The 21,187-nt window shown below is 38.3% G+C and overlaps 1 protein-coding gene across 1 annotated transcript in view; it reads right to left on the bottom strand.

Annotated features, from left to right (window-relative positions):
* The window catches only part of MDN1 (midasin AAA ATPase 1), a 102,710-nt gene that overhangs the window by 42,500 nt on the left and 39,023 nt on the right, over positions 1-21,187 (bottom strand). Inside the window, exons 30-52 of the mRNA XM_057432107.1 lie at positions 19,591-19,729; positions 19,370-19,500; positions 17,726-17,870; positions 16,501-16,630; positions 15,732-15,959; positions 14,789-14,986; positions 13,182-13,390; positions 12,515-12,637; positions 11,285-11,482; positions 11,086-11,193; positions 9,751-9,939; positions 8,549-8,638; positions 8,176-8,436; positions 7,758-8,028; positions 7,031-7,190; positions 6,640-6,756; positions 5,585-5,793; positions 4,878-5,023; positions 4,173-4,375; positions 2,954-3,174; positions 1,819-1,932; positions 882-1,014; positions 115-224 (exon numbers count right to left, since the gene is read on the bottom strand). Of these exons, the coding sequence (XP_057288090.1) occupies positions 115-224; positions 882-1,014; positions 1,819-1,932; positions 2,954-3,174; positions 4,173-4,375; positions 4,878-5,023; positions 5,585-5,793; positions 6,640-6,756; positions 7,031-7,190; positions 7,758-8,028; positions 8,176-8,436; positions 8,549-8,638; positions 9,751-9,939; positions 11,086-11,193; positions 11,285-11,482; positions 12,515-12,637; positions 13,182-13,390; positions 14,789-14,986; positions 15,732-15,959; positions 16,501-16,630; positions 17,726-17,870; positions 19,370-19,500; positions 19,591-19,729 (3,833 nt within the window). The remainder of the gene's footprint in view (positions 1-114; positions 225-881; positions 1,015-1,818; positions 1,933-2,953; positions 3,175-4,172; positions 4,376-4,877; positions 5,024-5,584; positions 5,794-6,639; positions 6,757-7,030; positions 7,191-7,757; positions 8,029-8,175; positions 8,437-8,548; positions 8,639-9,750; positions 9,940-11,085; positions 11,194-11,284; positions 11,483-12,514; positions 12,638-13,181; positions 13,391-14,788; positions 14,987-15,731; positions 15,960-16,500; positions 16,631-17,725; positions 17,871-19,369; positions 19,501-19,590; positions 19,730-21,187) is intronic.

Below are 21,187 nucleotides of genomic sequence, written 5' to 3'. Positions count from 1 at the left end.
TCATCTGGCCGCTGTACATTTACACTATCTTTCTTCACACATTCAGGACACACCATGTTTACATTACACATTTAATACACATTAACCATACTTCAAATTGAGCATGGGACCCACTTTTGCGGAAATCTAGAGACATTCTTAAAACACTGTTTCTTGGCTTCTTGCTGGTAATCAAATTCTTCTCAATGTAGCTTCTTTTTTCTCGGTCAAGAAATAATACTGCCCTGAATTAAAAATAAAGTTGTTAGCAATTCAGTACCATTATAAAGCCTCTGCCTTATGAGAATGGTGAACTACAAAGTGACATTTCATATTTCACTGTATTATGAAACAAGAATCAAGTGCAGCATAACTAATTGCTTAATACGGTTTCTGCAGAAGCAAGCTTCACACAGAGCAGATTCCTGCCTTCAGCAATCACCAGGAAGGAAAAAGTAGTGAGTTACTAAACAGATGTAACATCACCACCTGTAGAATATGTGAGCAGCTGCTCCCTTACACTGTAAAAGCAAAATCTGTACTTTTTGCTGTTATTAGCAAAAGCAGTCCAAATCCAAAAGCAGGGCAACTATTTATGTCAGAGATTTCACACCACTGCTTCTGCCTCTCTTATGCTTTATCCTAGAGTTCTGCTCTGTCCCTGAAGTATTCCAGCCTATCTAGAATGCTGGAGCTCTGCTCCCTATATTAAGTGACTGGGTTTTGTCTGAATCTACAGAGAACAGTAGCAAAGAATTTGAATACTTGTGCAGAACCTCTACCTGGTTATTTTAGATCACATCTATCAAAACCTAAAAACATACTTAGCAGATATCACAAGTGTTTATACAGCACTGATTACAGTCATTGGGCAATCTCCATATGATTTTTTTGTTACCTACCGATTTGTTACAGACTTTAAAAGGATTAGGAGCTGATCTGTGTGTTCCATTTCTGTATCAAAATTCATTGAATTTCTAATGATATCCAAAAACTGCATATTCCACCTTGGATCCAGAGGTATCACATGTTCATCTGGGAAGGTGGACAAGACAGGACAACAGTTAAGGACTTTCCTTGATCCCCCTGGCTATGAACATTCGGGAAAGAAAGAAGGAAGCCTAAGAGGAAGGAGGGCAAAGGCTTAAGATATCCAAAGAGAAAAGCATTAAGTTGACTGCAGGTTCCGTAAAACAGAACACTGGAAGTAAACCAACCAGTGGTCAGAGTACCCAAAAGACAGCCTGGAAATTGAAGCCCAACTCCCTTTTCCTTCACAGTCCAGGCGAGACACCCAGGACCATCCGTAAAGGATCCAGTGTCACTGCATGCAGCTGTCAGTACCCAACAAGCTTGCAAAGGAAACCATAGGCCTGAGCTCCCTATAAAGCAGTGAGAGAAAATTATAGGCCTCAGAGATTTCAGATGGACCAACACAATAAATGCTGAGAAGAAACCAGGATGCCTACATACACAGTTAGAAAAGCAGTAGGTACCTGCATCACTCTTAAGAACACCCCATAACTCAGCTGTAGGAATACACCTGGGTCACAGATGCACAGTCAGGATTCATTGTCATAGCACTTATACCTGATTTGCATAGGATGATGTCACGGTTTTAGCCCCGCCAGTAACTCAGAATGAATACATCTAATTGCCATATTTGCAGTTCTAGACAGCAAGAATGGCTTTATTGTTATTTCTTTAGCAACAAAAGCAATGTATAGTAAGAATTTAGTCTTTCTTTGGGTACACACATTTCCTACAAAGGGTTACAAAGTGTTCAAAGAACAAATAAAGGAAGCACTGATGTTTTATAACCAATTTTTTCAGAACTACCTGTCATAGTTGGCTGTAGCAACTTGATCATGTTACTGACTCCAGATGAGAGAGGACTGGCATAGAAACTACCAAGGGCTACAGCAGATGATTCCAGCTGAATCCGCACTGGATCTGTAGGTGAAGGGAAGAGAACACAGGTGTAAACATCAGAGCATTTAGTACAAATGAATGACTTCAACAGAGCCAGCACCAGCATCCTCAATCTTATCTGTGCATGCACTCTGGACATGTTGACTGCCCTTATTTTGCATTAGCTCTAAGACGTCTTAAAAGCTGTCAGAATATCATGGCCAAAGAGATAAATCCATTAAAGAGTTCTAGTTAAACTGGTAATACTTCTGATAATACTGATACTTGAATGATATTAAAAATACGGTTTGTGAAAAACCCATGAGTTTATACCTTCAAATTTTTCTCTCAATGCACCTACCGTTGATTTTTTTTTCAGTCCCAGTTAAAGAAAAAGGCATACCTGTCATCAAAAGTAACTTTCTAGGTATCTTCCAGTTTAGAAAGACACCTGCCTGGGAAAGACTGCAAGATCAAGGGGAGCAATCCTATTCAACTAGGGACAACAGAGTCTCAGATTTCACACCATACAAGGAAGTGTGAATTACTTCCTGAAGTTGTGTTGCTTGAACATTCAGAATAGCAGCTGAGATGCTATTCTGAATGTTCAGGCAACACAACTTCAGGAAGTCTCAGTTCTGCAGTTTCCTGGCTTTTTAACCACTTGTATTTTAACACCATATAAACAGAAGGTATTCTACTGTTTTCACTATCACTATCAAAAAAAAACCAAACAAAAAACAACTTAGTGAAGAGAAAGGCATATTTGCTTACATAGACCAAGAGGTATCCAAAAAGTACTGTAATTCAGAAGCAGAATAAGTTAAATACATGCTTGAGTAATAAAAGGCAATGTTTAGCCCAAAGTCTCCTGTTGTCCCTAATATGCATAACTAGTTTTTGCCTCTCCCTGGAACCTCAATGCCCTTGATTTAGTGTGAATAGTTGAAAACTTTTATATCAGATCACTTTAATGGTCTGAATGTTTTCACAGAAGACTTATGATTGTGAAAATATAATGAATCATCCCTTAGGCAAAAGAAAAAGTTATATGATTACATACCAAGCACCTGAGGCAGACTTTTGGCTAAGGAGTTAAGCCATTTCACTCTTAATGACCAATCTTGATTGGTTGCCTTTTCTATGAACAGTCTCACTGAAGCCTGGAGAACTTCCATTTTATCCATCCAGTTTGCATCTATGTCAACTGCACTGAATTTGAGACTCTCAGGATTAGTGGACTGCATAATTTTTTGAAGATCTTGCAGAGTCAGTGGTAATGTCCTGAAACACAAAGAAGTAAAGTCCAGCAATCCAGAGCTCAAAATGCCAGCTCCAAAACAGCATCTCCTCTTTATTTAGCTTTAGTTTCCAACCTCAAATCACTTGTGGGTGTCTACTATTAGAAGCTCACTATCGCCAAAAAAATCATGCAGTGACAGAGGTGAATACGCACAGCAGAAATTATATTTGATTTGTGCACTGGAATGAGAAGCAAAGGTAAATTTAAAAAAAAGAGATAGGAGAGGGAGAGATGCTGATAAAAAGAAGCCAGCAAAAGAGCACAGCACATTGCTGTGATTAACATTTTATCTTAGTACTAACTTACACAGCTTGATCTTTCACTGGAAGCAAACCACAGTACCTGCCCACAATAGGTCATTAATCAAAGCAGGAAGGCAGGAAGATTTTGCACCGATGTTGTGAAATTAACAGTTACATTGCAAAAGAAATCATTAAAAGAGTTTTTGTATATGGCCCCTGCACATGAGACTTCTTTCAGGCAGCTCTGTTTGAAGGAGGAAATTTGGGTTTTTTCACCTGAAGCTACCGGATTTAAAATAACCGATTAATAATTGTTTACATGAAAGCAAGAGGTACAGAGGATCACTGCGTATTTAAAACCAATTAAGTACTAATTCTTTTAAAAGCTGAGAAAGAAATCAGAGGAAGATTTATTTGGGGCTCTTATTACCTTTTCTTACCAGTGTTTGCCTTCCCATTTTTTGCTAAATGCCTAGTCCTAACTCAAAACAGGTCAAAATATTGACTTGAATTGAATATTGAATAGAGCATTTTGGTCTGAAGATAAAACAGTAAATCAATTTGTATTTGTAGCAGTTACATGGAAAGGTAATAGTTCTCACTCACAGTGTGATGACCCCAGTCTCTACCCACACAATTTGCTCAAGATAAACTTTTGCAGGGAGCAATGACATGCCACCAGTGGTTCACATATATTTTATTTCTTATTAATTAGACAAAAAATGTTCATTGCCTACCTGCAGTTTTTAAGTCTTAGTCTATTCAAGCAATACATTAGGACCTGAGCATCACTCTGGACTGTTGAAAGAAGCGAGTCTTCAGCTGCAAACAGACCTGTAGGTAGGCAGTCTGGCCACAGTCCCATTGCTAGCAAGGAGTCACCCCAAGTTTCATGGGAAGCCAGAGATGAAGCATGCTTTGTAACCAGTTCTAACACAGCCTACAATAAACAACCAAAAAGCAGTTTAGAATCATATTCAAGCAAGTATTCAAGCACAATAGCACAGGGAATGCTTTCATTACATGTATTTATTGTTAAATCATTATAAATTCAATGGTCCACAAACACTATATAACCTACATGGAAAACGTACTAAAACATTCCAACCATAAGCGAAATATCAAACTGTACAGTTTAAAATAAGTAGTGAATATGGTTATCTCCAGATGACAGTGTGCAGTGTTTCAAGCCATAGATTCATTAGTATTAATATCCCAAGGACTCAGCTGAAGCTGTTAAAAAGCCAAGTAAGCCTCAGAGTCCAGCTGGATGTTCTCTGGCTCTCTTACGCTGCAAAAGAGTTAGCCACTACCTGCAAAATGACTGACAAACCCTTTGTTCAGGCATTTCAGAAAGAGTATCACAAACACTAGCCTCATGAAATGGTATTTTTCACGTATCTAGATGATGTAGAAAAAGCTTTCAAATACAGGACTTTTACCTGTTGGTTAATCTGCAGTTGTTGTGAGCGGCCATAAACCTCCCAACATGCTCTGTAAAAAGACTTTGCTAATCCAAGGCCTTTTTGTATCTGCTGCGCAATTAACAAAGCAGCCTGAAGCAAAGGTGACAAAGACAACACAGAACCTGAAAGATACACAGCATTTAATGTGATATGAATGTTTAGTAATTGTCAGCCCTTTAACCCTCTGAAGACAAACACCACTTTAGACCCTGAGGAAAATCCAAGCCAAATGAATCTTCCTGTGTCCTGAAATTCATGGGTTCTTCCCAAGATTATTAAGAAAGTCTGACAAGACTGTAAATAACAGGTGACCAGCTCAAAATAAGACATCGAGCAGCTGAGACAAATGAAACTCATCTTGCTCCAAAGAACAACTTGAAAAGGCCTTGTGCAAACCCTTTATTTTGCTGATTTTCACCAAGAATGTATTGCCTTCTCTATAGCAACTCGGCCAGTGTCCAATGTCTCTACACAAAGCACTCCAGTAACTATCTTTTTATGATTTGGGCCTACTTCCTGAGAACACAAAAACCCCAACCAAAAACTACCTGATTATACTTATATGCCTTTACTTATATCGGGACATTACACAATAAAATAACTAAGTTTTAACATTAAAAAGATAATTCAAATATATGTAATGAGCCCAAGTTGTTAACAAATGCTGAACAGACTTCTTTTACCTGCTATTGCTGCCTTGGTTTCAGAATGCACAGCAATAAGTGCATCACAGATGCTATCTCCCACTAAACCCAAACTATGCAGGAGTAACTTCAAATCCAGATTGTCCAATACATTTCCATCATTCTCTCCAGGAATGTATATTTCAATTCCACGATTCCGCATGGCTCTGGATATTTCCCCATGAACAGGATCCATTGAAAGAAAAAGCCTGTTGGATATTAGAACAGTTCAGTTGGAAGTGACCTATAACAATCATCTAGTCCAACTGCCTTACATTTGTAAGGTGTAACTTAGAGCTTTAAACTGCCACTCAGGAAACCACCAAATCTGCTCTTCCATAAAGTAAATTCATCTTCATAAATATGGGAACACCAATATCTAGAAACCCAGAGACATCTAATGAATTTAGATAAGAAAACTGTATGAATAATTATACTTTGAAATTAGCCACTGATATATCACATTATTTTTAACTCAGTCATATATGAGCTATGTCTCTTTTATCATTTCCTACTTAAAAAAAAAAGTTACACTATGCCTCCGAGCTATAGACTTTTAAAAGTCTTAGCAAGAGCTTCACATAAATCTGTGCTACTTAAAAAACAAAGAATCCAACACCCACGTAAGTTAATACTATCAGTAGACATCTATTAAAATATTAAAAGCAATTAAAAAACACTTCTGAGATACAGTGAAGTGAAAACAGGTTTCTGAAAACTCCAAGATCTTGTTTCCAATTCTGTTACAGTGAGACAGGGAAGTGCTGAAATCCTAACTTAGAAATGGAGAGTCAAAGCAGAGGTATACTGCCATGAATTTTTCAGTGCAATAGTCTGTGTAGCAACAGGGATATAAAGCCAAGCCTCTTAAGCTCTCTATCGTATGCTCATTACAGTGCAGTTTTCTTTCTTGCCAGACAGACAGTGTCACTACAGTACATGGCAAACTGAACAGCATTCAAAATACCAAAAGATTGGCTCACTGCAGACGTTGTTTTTCTAAACCTGCTATTTGGTACTGGGGGGGGGAGAAAAAAGGCAGAAATGCAAAGTACCTGAAATTTGGATGAGGAGCTATTGTAGGAATTGTGCCATCTATCACACCTCTTTCACTCATGGTAAGAACACCTGCTGGTTCCAGTAAAGCATTCAAGCGGTCCAGCACAGAAGGGCTATGTTCAAAAGAAATTTATATGGTTATAAAAAGGTAACAGTTTGACCTCTTTCCGATTTGAAATCAAAACGGTACCAGTCTTAAGCTAAACAGCTGATTATGTCATAAGGTAACAGGAAAACTATCAACCGCTAAGCTGCTCAAGAAGGAAGACATGCCCAGAAAACGTAACTTACTGCTCCCATGCATTGTTATCACAGGCAAATATTCAGTAGTCAATTAGCGAGGGTCAAGGAATTTACTCGGTGAAACAAGGCCACAAAGTCTCTTACTTGCAGAAATTAACATTGTCCATCAGCAGCCAGTCTCCAGACTGCAGGGCCTGAACCAGCATCCCATCCACCCACTCAAACGTGCCATGGCTGTTACAGTCAGCAGCCTGGGCCTGCTGCAGCTTGAAACGCCGGAACTCTTCTACCAGGTGAGCAAACTCTGAAAGAAAGTATGTTTTACATCAACATTATTGGGGTGGCTTCCTGCTCCAGTGAAGACATACCTGTTTTCTGCTTTTTAGGGGAACAAAACAGAAGAGGCTCCAACTCTTCAAGTAGCCCCCACACATTCACGAGGACAGAGCAAGTTTGCAAGCAGAAAAAAATATAAACTCCATATTTTCTCCCTCCTCAGGTGAAGTCTGATGGATATGGATATGCCATATAGAAAAGCAACCCGCGCATTATTCTACTCAGCTGATCAGTGCGTCAGAGAACGAATGCATTAACGGAGTATCCAAATTCCCTTGGGAATACAAGATAAAAGCTGTACTGCATCATGCATCAGAGTAACTACACAAAAAATAAATCTGAAGAACTATCACCAATGTAACTTTTTCAGAAGCTAAGCTGTAGTGAAAGTATGAAGTAGGAAATAACACACAAAAACCTTCAACCTTCCCCTCCCCTCCCAAGTCTTCTCAAGATTTCACTCCAGATTTATATATTTCTCTTATTTTCTTCAGAGGAACATACAGACTTACTTCATATCTCCCACCATACATACCTGCTTTTGAGTAAGAATTTATTTTGTTGTTTAGTCGCTGGGTAAGTACAAGTATTCCCTCCAGTTTGCTCACTAAGTCGGCTGTGACACTTCTACCTCCTTCACCCAGAGATCTGGGTTTGTAATTCAGGATGAAACTGCTCCAAGCACGCAACACAAGTTCAGCATCATCTGCACAAATTTCTGTCAGGAGAAGACTGTCCCTTACTAGTGTGTTCACAGTATTCTCCACTTTTTCCAACAGGCGCTGCCACGGCCTATTGATATCAACCTGCAAACATGCCATTTATGGAGTTAGCTCATCCAGAAGACCAGTGCCTAAGGCGCCATTTAGTGTTTAAACACTACGACCACAGTGGACTGGCCACTGTTACATAGGAAGGAGAAATACTGCCATATTAACCAAAACACTATTCACCTGTTCAAATCCACCCAGGAGTTCAGTTGTGTCCATCGCACTGTTCATTGCCATGATTTTTAGTCGATGGCCAGTCAGATGGGCCAGCAGCTCAACAAGACTGGTTTTGCCGACAGCTGCCGGGCCCACCAGGATTACCATCCAGCTCATGTGCACGCATTTCATTATGAACTCAAGGGACTGCAGTGAATGATGCAGAAGCGAGAGATTTCTGCCAGGACGAGGAATATAGTTGCCACGAGAAAGAACTGAATAACCGATCTGGAAGGGAGGAGAGACACATGGGTGAGTACTCAAAGAGGCAAATGGGAGCTCAGCTGTGCAAGTCACCACCTTCTCTCTCCACTCACAAAACCTCTTGTCAACAGCTTACCTGAACATTATATGGAGTGATATGAAACTCTCTGGTTCCCGTATACACATCAGCCTCCTGGCCAAAAACGTCTCTGAATGTAGATATAACCTAAACCAGTTGAAAGTGCAAAAAGCAAAGACTTATCAGTCTTAAGTTCTCCACTGTTCTAAAAGATTTACTTCTAAAGGAGCCTTCCCTCTCAGTGACACAGCCATGTGATAGTAACTAAGAGTTTAATTACAAGTGCCATTTCATTCAAACTGAGGTAAGCAATTTAAGTGTGAGCTGTTCGCAGCAATTTCTTCATTAACCATGCCTTCCCTTGACTTGAAATACTCTAAGTAATGTTTCTCTTTAACAAAATACTGGGAAAGAAATCACTCCATAAATCACCTCTTTGATAACACATAAAACTACAATATTACAGGAAGGGGAAAGTAAACCCATGAGAAAAACATCCAGTCACACAATCAGTACATTCAGTCTTACAGTCTGACTTTTAGTTTAATACCATTTTAAATGTTGTGAAATTAAACAAAACCCAAGTATTTCTAGGCAAGAGAGGGTTAAGTGGAGGCAAAGGTAAAATAACAACTGTAGCGAGTGTGTTTTATTAGAGGAACTTTAAGCAGTGAATTTAACACAATGACGGGAGCAGTTTGACAGGCAGATGAAAGAAGTGACAGATGAAGAAAAGCCAATAAAAGAAACTCAAGCCAGAATAATTTAAAAAAGCTGGCAGGGAAGAGCAAAATTACAGGACGTTATTTTTATGTCCTGTACTGACACAAACACTTTCTAACCATAACTTTAAGAATCTCTCAGTATCTCAGTGCTCTCTTTTCTGCTCCATGTCTTGTCATTCCTCACAAATAGGCATGCAACCTATGCCACTCCTATGAGGACATTATTATTTACTGCAGAATCACACAAGAATATGTTGTGTTTTGCTCTAAGTCCTTCGTTATACTTGCTTTCATTAACACCAGCTTTCTGCTTTTATACTAGTAGATAATTAACTGATATTAAACTGATACTTTAAATTCAAGGGGAGCAAGTACATGCATTAAATTTCAAAACTCCAAGCAAACCTATTTTTCTTTTGTAAGAGGTAAGTAATATCTGTGAGTGAATCACAAGGCATCTTCAAATTTTCACTTGGATTTCTAGAAATACTTCCTGACGATCCAAAGAGCAAGGAAGGAAAATACACGTCTCACCTTTTCTTTGTCTTCCCTGGTTCTCATTCTTTCACCATATACCAAAAATACATGCTGGCCTGGATCGTAACACCCTGGTGACTGGTCAACAAGCATAAGCTGGCACCAGCGGAAAAGATCACGTAAATTGAACTCCCAGGGTCCTCCTTTCTGTCCCCACTTTTTTTCGACCATCACTTCTTTGTCGATCTAGAAGAAGTAGCAATTGAAGAAAAAAAATCTTTTATTCCACGCACGCGCTGGTCTTCAAACATTTTTTTATATAATTCAACTGAACGTCTGCCTTTGGCACTGCTTACAAGACAGAGGACAACAGAAAAAGCAAGCTGACTCACTTTTCTGAACATGTTGGGAACTAAAGCTTGGTTTTGTTTAGTTCTTTCCTAATTCTCTAGCACTCAGCTCAATTTTAATTTCTACTCTTGAACTCTATAAATGAGTAGTCAGTAAGATGCTGCCACAAAAGATTTTATGTCAGACCACAGAATACTATTTTCTCTTAATACTACTCCACTTTCGTTTTTTGTTCCATGACATTGAGATTAAACACAATTTCAGAAGCATGAGCATAAATAAAATAACGTGACTTGTATCCCACACTTTGCGCAAAACGGCAGCATCTAAATAAGTTGATCCCCTGCAACTAATGCTAGTTGAAAACCTTCTATATTAGTAGAATTCTAGAGCATCTCTTAATCCTTTGCAAGACAGATCATATCAGGAAAGATTTTCCTTTATTTTTCTTAGCGTTCCAGAAGAATGCTACGTATCACTTTGCTTCTGTAAGGGCCAGATGCAGCTTGCACTAACAACATCCCATAAAAAAGAGCAGATTAAAAACTCAGACCAGAAACAGAAATATACATTTCAGATTTTTTTTGTGCTTCACAAAGAATCCATGTGCGAAAAACCATTTTCTCAACTCACTTTACCAAGCTACCAAACCATAATTGTTTCCACCTTTTGTAGAACAAAGCCTATTTTTTTTGTGTATGTGTGTGTGTGCATATACATAAAAGCCATTTAGATATATATAAGCCTTTTTTGTGTGTGTGTGTGTGTGTATATATAAGCCATTTAGATAGATATATACATGTTTTATCTTCTGTGAAATAGCCTCTTCATTATCAACGAAGTATCTGATTGCAGTAGTACAAGAATTTGGGTGGGTTTTAGTGGTGTGCTTTACTTTAATCTGCATGTACTTCCATTCCTTTTTTTTTTTACCCATATGCTTCTCTAAAAATGCTTGGAAATATAATATTAGTCTTAACATTTTTAATCTTCCTGCATTCTGCCTACTTACACACAAAAGAAATTAAAGTATGCATTTACCTTGTTATTGAATGCAACCATTTTAGCAATAATACTTTTATCAATAGCAGGGAACAGTGTATTCCCAATAAACTCCATATCTTCTGCTGACAGTGGATCAACATACACCTGTAGAATAAAGAGAATGCCAACTGCTGATATAATCATAAAACTACAAGACAGGATCATGACATAGTTTAAATCAAACAAATAAGCTTACCTGTGTAAATCTATTAAGGAAGGACTTGGGTAGTCCCTTTCTTCCACCTCCTTGTCTGTATGGATTCTGGCATCCAAAAATCTTGGTTGTCTTGTGCTGTACATGGAAATTCATTCCCAGTTCTGGAACATAAATCTCTGCTCTGTGGTCAAAGCATGCATTTAGCCCCTCTAATACAGACTGAGAAGCCAAATTCAACTGAGGAAAGAAATGAAGATACAATATTAACGTTACACAGAACACTTTTGCATAATCTCTAGTTTAACAGTCTGGGATACACAGAAGGTAAAATTCAACTTCTTTGCTGTTCTAGCACTGTCATATGTCATTACCTCCAGCTAGACTGCTACTACTCTGGAGCAACTAACTAACACTTTTCCTTATGTGCACTTTCTATTTGTACTGTGTTTCTACCATCATAACAAAACAATTCTCCATTGTAAAATCTGCATGTTCAAGGTGTTTCTCCTGAACATATGTTCATACTTTTGAAATATTTACATTGTTTTGTTTGTTTGCTTGCTTGTTTTTAAATGAAAGCAGCCTGGGTTATTTAAATATAATAGCTGTTTAAAGTGTTTCCTTTCACAACAGGAAAAACAAGGTATAGAAACAGCTAAAAAAATGTTAAGATTTTGCATTCTGCAATAATTAGAACGCATGTTGTCAAGAAGTGAGCTCAGGGTGAGTGTATGCTTGAAAGTACTTGCTACATGGTACATGAACAAATTTGTGGTGGCAGGATAGCTTATACCAGCAAAATGGAACTCTTCTTCACCTCAATTAAATCAGTACCCTAACAGTGTATTATTCCCAACAAAATGCCTTCTATTTCAGTGAAATTATTTCCATATAAGATCATATGCACAAAACTTCTGTGGACACTCTTCCCAAAAATTTTCAAATCTAAATCGTATCTACCCTTCATTTTCTGCAGTAATTTAGGTTGTTATTCAATCCTTGGCCTCTTGTCTAAAAGAGATCTAGCCAAAGCTGGGCTTTTACACTACCTCTATGGAGGGCAAATGGGGAGAGAGACTTAGCAGAGGGAGATTAATTTTCTCTTAAGCAGAAAAATCACTTTCAGTGTGGCACTAGATGCACATAACTAAAAGTAAGCAAAATTTATTTCAGTTATCAACCCTTGAAGGTATTTATGCTACACGGCAAATCACCACCTTTGCTCTTCCAGAATACTCCATTTTATGTGTAACCCAAACTAGAATTTACCTCATCTAATACAATCCAATGTCCAGCCTTTAATGCTGCTAGTAGTGGTCCATCACGCCAGGCAAAATCTCCTCCCTTCCCACCTTCAACAGGCAAGTCTGTCCCAAACAAGTCAGTCACATCCTTTGGGAGTAGAGAATGGAAGGTGAGGTTGGGGGGAAATTACAAAACTCAAAAGAAACATCATAACAGCCTTTTTTCATAAAAAGGCTTTGTTAACTATTTTTTCCCTCCCCTTTAAATACCTACATTTTAGCTCTATTGTAAAATTTCAGTAATTGCAAAGTGCTAAAAGCTTTTCCATTATAGGACTCCAGCACCCACCTACTACATTTAACAAAAAAAAAGAAAAAAATAAACTGGAACAAAAAAGCTAAAAAGCCTTAAAGCTGTTTTTAAGTAACTCCACAGAAGCCAAAAAAACCCACAACAGACAAAGATACACATCTTCACTTGAACAGAAAAATCTGCAAATTGGCATTTCGCTCCCAAAAACTCACAGCTCTTTCTGGTTCCCCCTTCCCATACAATTTTCTCTTGAGACCAAGAAGGAAACACTGACATTTCAGACTCAGTGCTAAAGTTAAAAAGAACTACGCTTTTTAAGTTGAGCAGAATCTCCCCCCTGCCATAAACACGAAGTTACAAAGATATTATTTTATTATACCGTTTGCTCAGACAGGTTGATTCGAACAAGACAGTTTCCTGAGGCTTTTGCCAGGGCGGCAACTAGACTGGTCTTGCCCACTCCTGGTGACCCCTCCAACAAAATAGGTTTGTTAAGCTGTAGGGCTCTTAAAAGCCTTTGTGCATTCACTGCTGTAGTCCCAGCATTTAGAGCATAATCTGTAATGCTGTTCCTCTGGAGAACTGGGCCTAAAACAAAGGAAAGGTAAACCAGGAAACAATTAAACCACCAGGCTGGAGCTGCTGATGGAAAAAGATCATTCCATCTGTTAATTGCTAATCTTCTTAGAGCAAGCAACGTCTGGATCCCCTTCTCAATCAGGCACATAAACTTTCCATTTGACCCACAGCTGTGCCTCAGCCTATATCCACATATTTGTGTTGAATTCTGAAAACCCCCTATGAATATAGAATGCGTTTTGCCATGTGATACCTCCTGGTTCATGACCCAAACTAGAGATCTGTCACTGAAAAAAATCACAAATCTGTCCCTGCACTTCAGACATGTAAATCTAAAACTGAAAACCAGCTTTTGAAAATCTGACACTGAATGATACAGTTCAGGCATGGTTTAGAACCTCATATTAATCTGTTCCACAAACTACCAGTTTTGAGAAAGAAGACTGCTTTAACTAAAGTGTGCTTCTAGGCATATATTTTCTTTACTGTTATTATAACATACAGTGAGGAGAGAGGATGCTTGTCTGCCAAATTCCAGCCAGTGTAGCTCACTGAGACATCACTCCCCAGATTCTGTAATTCAGCATTGCTCAGGTATACAAGATATTAATCATACCATTTTATCTTACATATCTTGATATCTGTTTAATTTAAAAGGGATCCTTCCTTCTGTGACCTAATCAGCAGAGGGAAACTAAGCAATTTACAAAAAAGCATCACCTTGTACAATTTTATGCATAACTAACACAATCCATGAATATCAAGATGTTCAAAGATTAATATAGCATAAGGAACATATAGACCCATGTACTAAAACCTTATCAGCTGAATTAAGAAGCTCATGGACATCTTGCTTAATGCCATTCTTGTATTTTAAAGGTAGCAAACAATATTTTGATTTTTGACTTGCATTAATTTGTCACGAGGAACTGAAATGCAGGACTAAATAATTTTGCAAAATTATACCAAAACTGAGAGGCTGCAGCAAAGTAGCATTAGTCTCCATTCTGTACCCAGGACCCCTGCTTCCCATGCTTTACACAAAGGCCAGGATAAGCTGTAGCTTTCGATGATGGAAGTTAGCAGACATTCTAACCATGCAAAGTGATAGAAAATTACAACTCAAAATGAAAGAAGCTCTGTTACACCAAAAAGTCTACTAAAATTAGCCCTTAACCAGTAATTTAAAAAGTCAAAGAACACAATTAAGAGATATGTCTTAATAAATGTGATCAAGTTGCAATCAACACACTTGGAGACAGAAAAGGCATTTTTCTAAGGCTTGAGAACAAACTATAAGTTGTTCTGTAACAGTTCAGGTATCCTACTTAGATTCAGTGGATAACAGAACTACGGGGTATAAACCCCACAGAATAAATGTCTACCCATTTCCCCAACGTCTCTTGCCTCTTGGAATAAAAAAGGGCTGGATTCCCATAAAGTTGTCCATCCACACAAACTCTTTCTCCTTTGTTCTGTCATAAATCTTTAGCTCATTCTTCTGATAGTCAGTCAGCTCCAGGAATTGACTCATTTTCTCACATAAGAAAGTCAGGCATTTTTCACGAGCTAATAAAGCCGTATCAGCTGAGCTGGATGTTGTACCTGTAATTAGAAAAGTTAAGCATGCTTCACAAATATAACTAGGCACATTCATCTTATGATTAAGAAACTCAATTCCTTCACAGATGCCATCTTCGTACACAAAAGTTTATATTTCTTGTTAGTGCTTTTGCTTTTCAGTGCTTCCAGTACTATTTGCTGCAGACAAATTGTTCTGTGAGCAACAAAATTAAGGACACCTGACTTTCAAATACTTTTCTTCTACAATTACTATCATCTTGATCCTTTGCTATAGCCCCCTCCACCAGCCTTCTTCCCCTGCCTGTCCTGTGGCTTTCCACATTTTCTCCATTTCCATATCTCCTATTAATCAGCTGGGCCAGTGGCTAAACATGAAAGGATGCGTTCTGAGCTATGCATATGATATAAGGTAGCATGCATAAATGCTGACATGAGGGGTGGGAGAGAGAGAATAAAATGTGGTCATGTGATTAAGTACCATACCAGCTCAGAAGACTCAATAAAAACCACAGGCTTTCTTAATTTGCCTGCTAGCCTTTGCAATAGTATTACTACCTCTAATTTACTTAAGCTTGCTAATTTACTTTCTTGCTACTGAAACACAAAAAAGGAATATGTGGTATAGGATACTGTTAAATAGAAGTGAAAACTTCTCACAAAAGAGTTCCATGCTTTCTCAAAGCATTTTGTTTGCATTCTACTAAAATTATTAATACAAATATATAACTTCATATTTTCTTCTACCAAAGGAGCACTGTAGACTCACCTGATCCTATTCCATCAATGTATACCAAACATGCAGCATGGATAAAAGACATCATTGGAGAAATGTAAAAAAGGCTGCATTTCTTAGCAGAATTTTCATCCTTTACCATGACATTCATAAAATTAACCCATGACAAGACATCTCGCGCACTCAGAATACACTGGCGACCAAACTCTTGATTAGTCAGCCATCCCACAAAGTCCATCATGAGCTCTGCTATGTCTGTCCCTAAAAAGAGAGTAAAAAAGTCAATGAAGTTACCAAATAATTTTATTGGTCACGTCTACTATACACTGTTGTATAAAAAGCACCACTAAAGGAGGTATAGCTGTAATGTATGAGCAACATAGATGGGTGCTCTATATCCAGAAAGGAAGGATAACTGAGAAGTCCATGCCTGTGCTGTCATTACAGATCATTTTAAATTAAAGTAATAAGACAGAATCAAGTGATTAATACTAACAGTGAAGCTGCTAGCAGAAAAGTGCCAGTTCTTTCAACACTTTACATAGAATGAAGCTAAGATGGAGCACTAAAGGGGATAATTCAACTACCTGGATGGTGAAACCTTGAACTTAATTCTGGCTAGCCATAAACCATACACAGTGAGGGAAGAACAAAGTCTAAAATATTTCATAACTGTCATCAGAGAGAGATGTACTTACAGGAAAAAGCAACGCAGTGGTATAAATTTGAAGAACAAAGCCTCCAAACTAATTTTTTTTTTTCTTAACAATGTGTGAATACCAACACACAGAGAAATACCCACCTTGATGGTTTATCCCACCCAGAGACAATCCTGGATGAAGATTGTGTTTTACAATCTGTATCAAATCATGCCGGCCATTGCTTTGTGGACACCATATTTCTGTAAATCTGTTGCGCAATGCAGGAGAAAGCTGCAACCAAGCAGAATGACATTAGCAATTCAAGTTACATTACATCGTATTACTTAATGTTGCAATTAACCAACAGCCTTGCAGCCACAGTACTTGCAAGCAGTAAACCAAGTGACCAAGCTAGACCGTTCCTTCTAATTTTGACAGGATCACTTGGTAACAAAACCTTTTGAGAGAATGTGGATTTTAAGATCTTTAGTACTGCATCAATGCAGGAAATGGCTGGTAAAGGTCAAAAGACACCGAGCTAGTCTGAAGCACCAAAGCTTCATTTTGTTGTATGACATCATGTATCAAGCAATGGCTATGTAATCCACCTTTGCTTACAGAAGCAAACTACCACATGGAAATTTGACTTCAGTTACAATTCATTTCTGTAATTCCTTTCTTCATCTGACTGAATTAGTCAAGAAAAATCACTGACACAAATGCAATGCAGAAATAAATCCCCTTTCAGCACATGGCTTTACAGTGATCTGTTCTGTACTGTAGAAACCACTTTAAATGGAGTACCCATTGTCTTTTGGGCAAAAAAGCTTTCAGTTCTTTTTTTCAGTCCCAGCTGCCAATATTGTTTAAAAGTTTTGGGGGTTTTAAACCCGTCTTAAGTTACTTGAAGCCAAACTTGAGAAACAGATTTTTTACATTTAATGAGAAATGTCTTTTGGGATGTGATGTTCATATTCCCTGAGAAGAACAAGATGATTTCTGTCACTTTCTGAACAGAAATAGGGAGAATATTCTAACATGCAACTTCACACTACTCTAGACTCATGTTGGAACTGGATTTACTTCTTCATAAGCCACATTTCCTGTATTTGAAGTATGCTATATATCAAGCCTACCTAGAGTATTTAAAGCCTGAATTTTCTGTCACATTCTGACAGGTGTTGACTTGTACTGTTGAAATTACAGCACAGAAGTGATGGAAAACAGATACATCCTAATCCTCCTTTAGAGAGATGAAGCAGGTAACTACTAGGAAACACTGGATGCCAGAAATGGCATGATGAATTTTTGCATTGCACCTCCATCACTAGACAGTCAGTATGACCAGAAGATCCATCCTATACTTCCAGTTGCTTTGACACTTACCTCTTTTTTCCCAAAGTCACCTCCTGGGTTCATGGTCGCAAGGATACGAAATTTCTTCCCTGCAACTAATAGTTCTACCTCATTCTCATCATCATCTTGACCACCTTTTTCAGCAAGCACCAATGTCTTCTCAGCTTCAAGAACACTAGAGAGAAGGTTAAAAAAATTGTTTATTTTAAATTTTGTTTCACACTTCAAAAGTTAATTTAAAAATTAATTGGCCTGATTAAACTCCCATTGCCCCAGAATTTGTATTAAAAATTTTAAATCTGTTCATCTTCCCCAGTTGAGAACACTTCTGATTTTGTTCAGTGGGAAACCCTACCAAATCCTGCTGAAAAATTTCAGTTCAAATGATCTGTCAAAAGCCTTACATAATAAAGTAGGTATCTCACAGCTCTCTTTACAAAAGCAATGTTAAAACTTGTATTCATAGGAGCTAGATAAAGAAATCTGCACAATAAACCAGTCTTCAAGCTGACAGAATAAATCTGAGAAGCTCTCTACCAGGTCTTTCTGGTTTTGTGGTATTTTATTTATTAGCTACTCTTCACTGTACACTATAAGCTGTAAAAGTTTGACCTGTTACCTGTTTAGAAAGACCTTGCTTAGTATCACTATAATACAAAGAGGTTAACTGAACTTTATGAAGAATGATAGCTGCCATGATACAATTAAAAAAAAAAAAAAAAAAAGAACAAACCAAAACCAACAACTTGCAACAGAGAGGGTTTGGATATGGTACAAAAAATAGCTGCTAGTCATCTCAATATAACGGGCAATAGAAATGGCTAAAATGAGGGATACTGCTGCAAGCAGATAAAGAAATTAAATTATTTATTTATTTTACACAAAGGAGGGAAATAACTGGATTGTTTCTGGAATCTGACAAGTTGTATAATTTTCAAGAGTTCACTGACAGGCTGAAAATACTAATATTGCAGATGGTAAATTGGGAGATTTTACTTTTAGTTTTCTTTTCCAACTTAACTCATGCTGTTAACTGTCTTCAGATACTGTTTAAACTGTTCCAACTGAACTAGGGTTTATGTTCTTAAGTTCTTTATCCAGGGACATAAACTACTGAAGACGGCAAATTCTTTCATCATCTTATTTTTGGCCATGAAACAAATACAGCAATTTGAGTGCAGACCAGTCTGTAGCAGCACTAAAAAGCCAAACGGAAAGTAACAGCACCAACTAAAGCATTCAAAACCAACATAATCAGTGTACCAACATATGTCAAATAAACATAACACATATCTGCTTTTCAATCAAAGTACTTTTTATTTACCCAGACAAGTTAAGACCACCAAGACTTCAGCAGGACAAGGCAGTTTCATCTTGTCTTACCTTACTATCTTTTCTCTGGCTATAATTAAAATTTCAAACTGCAAAAACTAGTACCTCTTTCAGTTGGATGGCAAACAGGAAAACAAAGCAAACTGCCACAGAAGTTGAAATATGAACAAGGCCAGAAATATTTGGGTCATTCTCCCTTTCAGCAGCAACTATGTGATTTAAGAGAACAGCTGACCCAGGCCAGGTAACACGTGCCTAAAAGAAGCTAGATTTACCCTACTCATGTTTGCATAATGAATAGTATTAAGTATCTTCAATGTGTCTAACACATTTGAGATGTACCTGTTAAGTCGTTCTAGTACTGAATCATCAGCTAAAGAAATCTCATCAAGTAGGAAAAAACCCTCTTCTTTCATTGCTAAAACAAGAGGTCCATCACACCACTCAAAGAGTCTAGAACCATCAGATTCCTCCTAAGAAATGGAAAAGGAAAAGTCATTAATAACTGCTACTTTTTGCTTCCATGGTCACACTATCCAAACCGCTATTGATGTAAGACAAACCTGGTCTTTTGACCTCTGTCTGACTGGTCGCAGTCCTCCCAGGAAGTCTGAAGTCTCCATATGCAAGTGGCAATTCACTGAGTATAGCTTCTGATTAGATAATGCTGCAAAGATCTGGCAAATGGTAGTTTTACCACACCTGCAACAAAGTAATTGAAATGGAAGAATAACAAAAAAACCCCACCCAAATGCATACAATCAGCTCACTTTGGACAGGATTCATACTTTCATTGAAGAGCTATGAGACAAATGCCCAGCATGCAAATTTCCTTCTGCTCCTTTCCTTGACAGAAATGTATGCAAAGTGAAGCCATTTTTGGCACAACTGTTGCTGACTTGCATAAGACGGCTTTAAGTAAATCAATATCTACACTGATGAATTTCTGCAGGTTTAAAGTCAAATTTATTTCAGTCTGCCCCTACAAATACTCAGCTAGCCTAACATTTCACTAAACTGGAGATGCTAAATGTCTAGACCAAGCCTAAATCTGAGGGAATAAACTGCTGAGTACCTGGAGTTCTCATTCATTACACTAATAATTTTACTTCTCCCTTTCCCTAGCTAGAAGGAACAGGGAAGTATTAATACCCCTGTACTCAACACTGGTGAGGCTGCACATTGAATACTGTGCTCAGTTCTGCACCCCTCACTACAAGAGGGATGCCGAGTTGCTGGAGTGGGTCCAGAAAAGGGCAATGAAGTTGGTGAAGGGTCTAGAGCACAAGTTCTCTGAAGAACGGCTGAGGGAATTGGAGTTGTTTAGTAGTCTGGAGAAGAGAAGGCTCAAGGGGGACCTTTACTACTCTCTGCAACTACCTGAATGGAGGCTGTAGCGAGGTGGGTGTCAGTTCTCCTCTCTCAACTAACAAGTGATAGGACAAGAGGTAATGGCCTCAAGCTGTGCCAGGGGAGGTTAGACTGGATATTAGGAAAAATGTCTTCATAGGGAGAGTGATCAGGCATTGGCACAGGCTGCCCAGGGAAGCGGTGGAATCTCCATCCCTGGAAGTGTTCAAAAACTACACTTCAAAAAGTGTAGATGAGGCCCTCTGACATGGTTCAGTGTTGGTCTTGGCAGAGCTGGGGTAGAGGTTGGATTGATGATCTTAAAGGTCTTTTCCAACCCAGCTGATTCTATGATTCTAGTGCTTTTATTCCCTTCTCATCTACAACAATTCACTCTGCAAATATATAACCAGCACAGCAGCAGATAGGTCTACTTCCACAATCTCCTTTAGAACACGACAGTGTCGACAAGGCAGAAGTAGTAGCAAGTCAACACTCAAGGCCAGACTGGATGAGGCTTTGAGCAAGTTGGTCTACTAGAAGGTGTCCCGGCCCAGGGCAGGGGGGTTGGAACTGGATGAGCTTTAAGGTCCCTTCCAACATAAACCATTCTATGATTCTATGTAAAGTGAATATGCTCTCAAACAGACAAATGTCACAATTCCCCAGAAGCAACCTCTCCAGTGACAGATAGTGAGATACTACAGGGCACCTTGTGAAAGGTGGGGACAGAAGTCAGTTAATTTCAATTTTACTGCTTTCTCTATAATTTCTATGTCTCTATATCTCTATACATAATGCAGATAGTTC

Source organism: Pezoporus wallicus, unplaced genomic scaffold (genome assembly GCF_028554395.1).
Source record: "Pezoporus wallicus isolate ANWC-B61680 ecotype Strahan unplaced genomic scaffold, APGP_CSIRO_Pwel_v1 contig_4847, whole genome shotgun sequence".
Classification (NCBI taxonomy): Eukaryota; Metazoa; Chordata; class Aves; order Psittaciformes; family Psittacidae; genus Pezoporus; species Pezoporus wallicus.
Note: the sequence above shows the minus strand (reverse complement) of the source record. Positions and strands in the feature narration are given on the sequence as shown.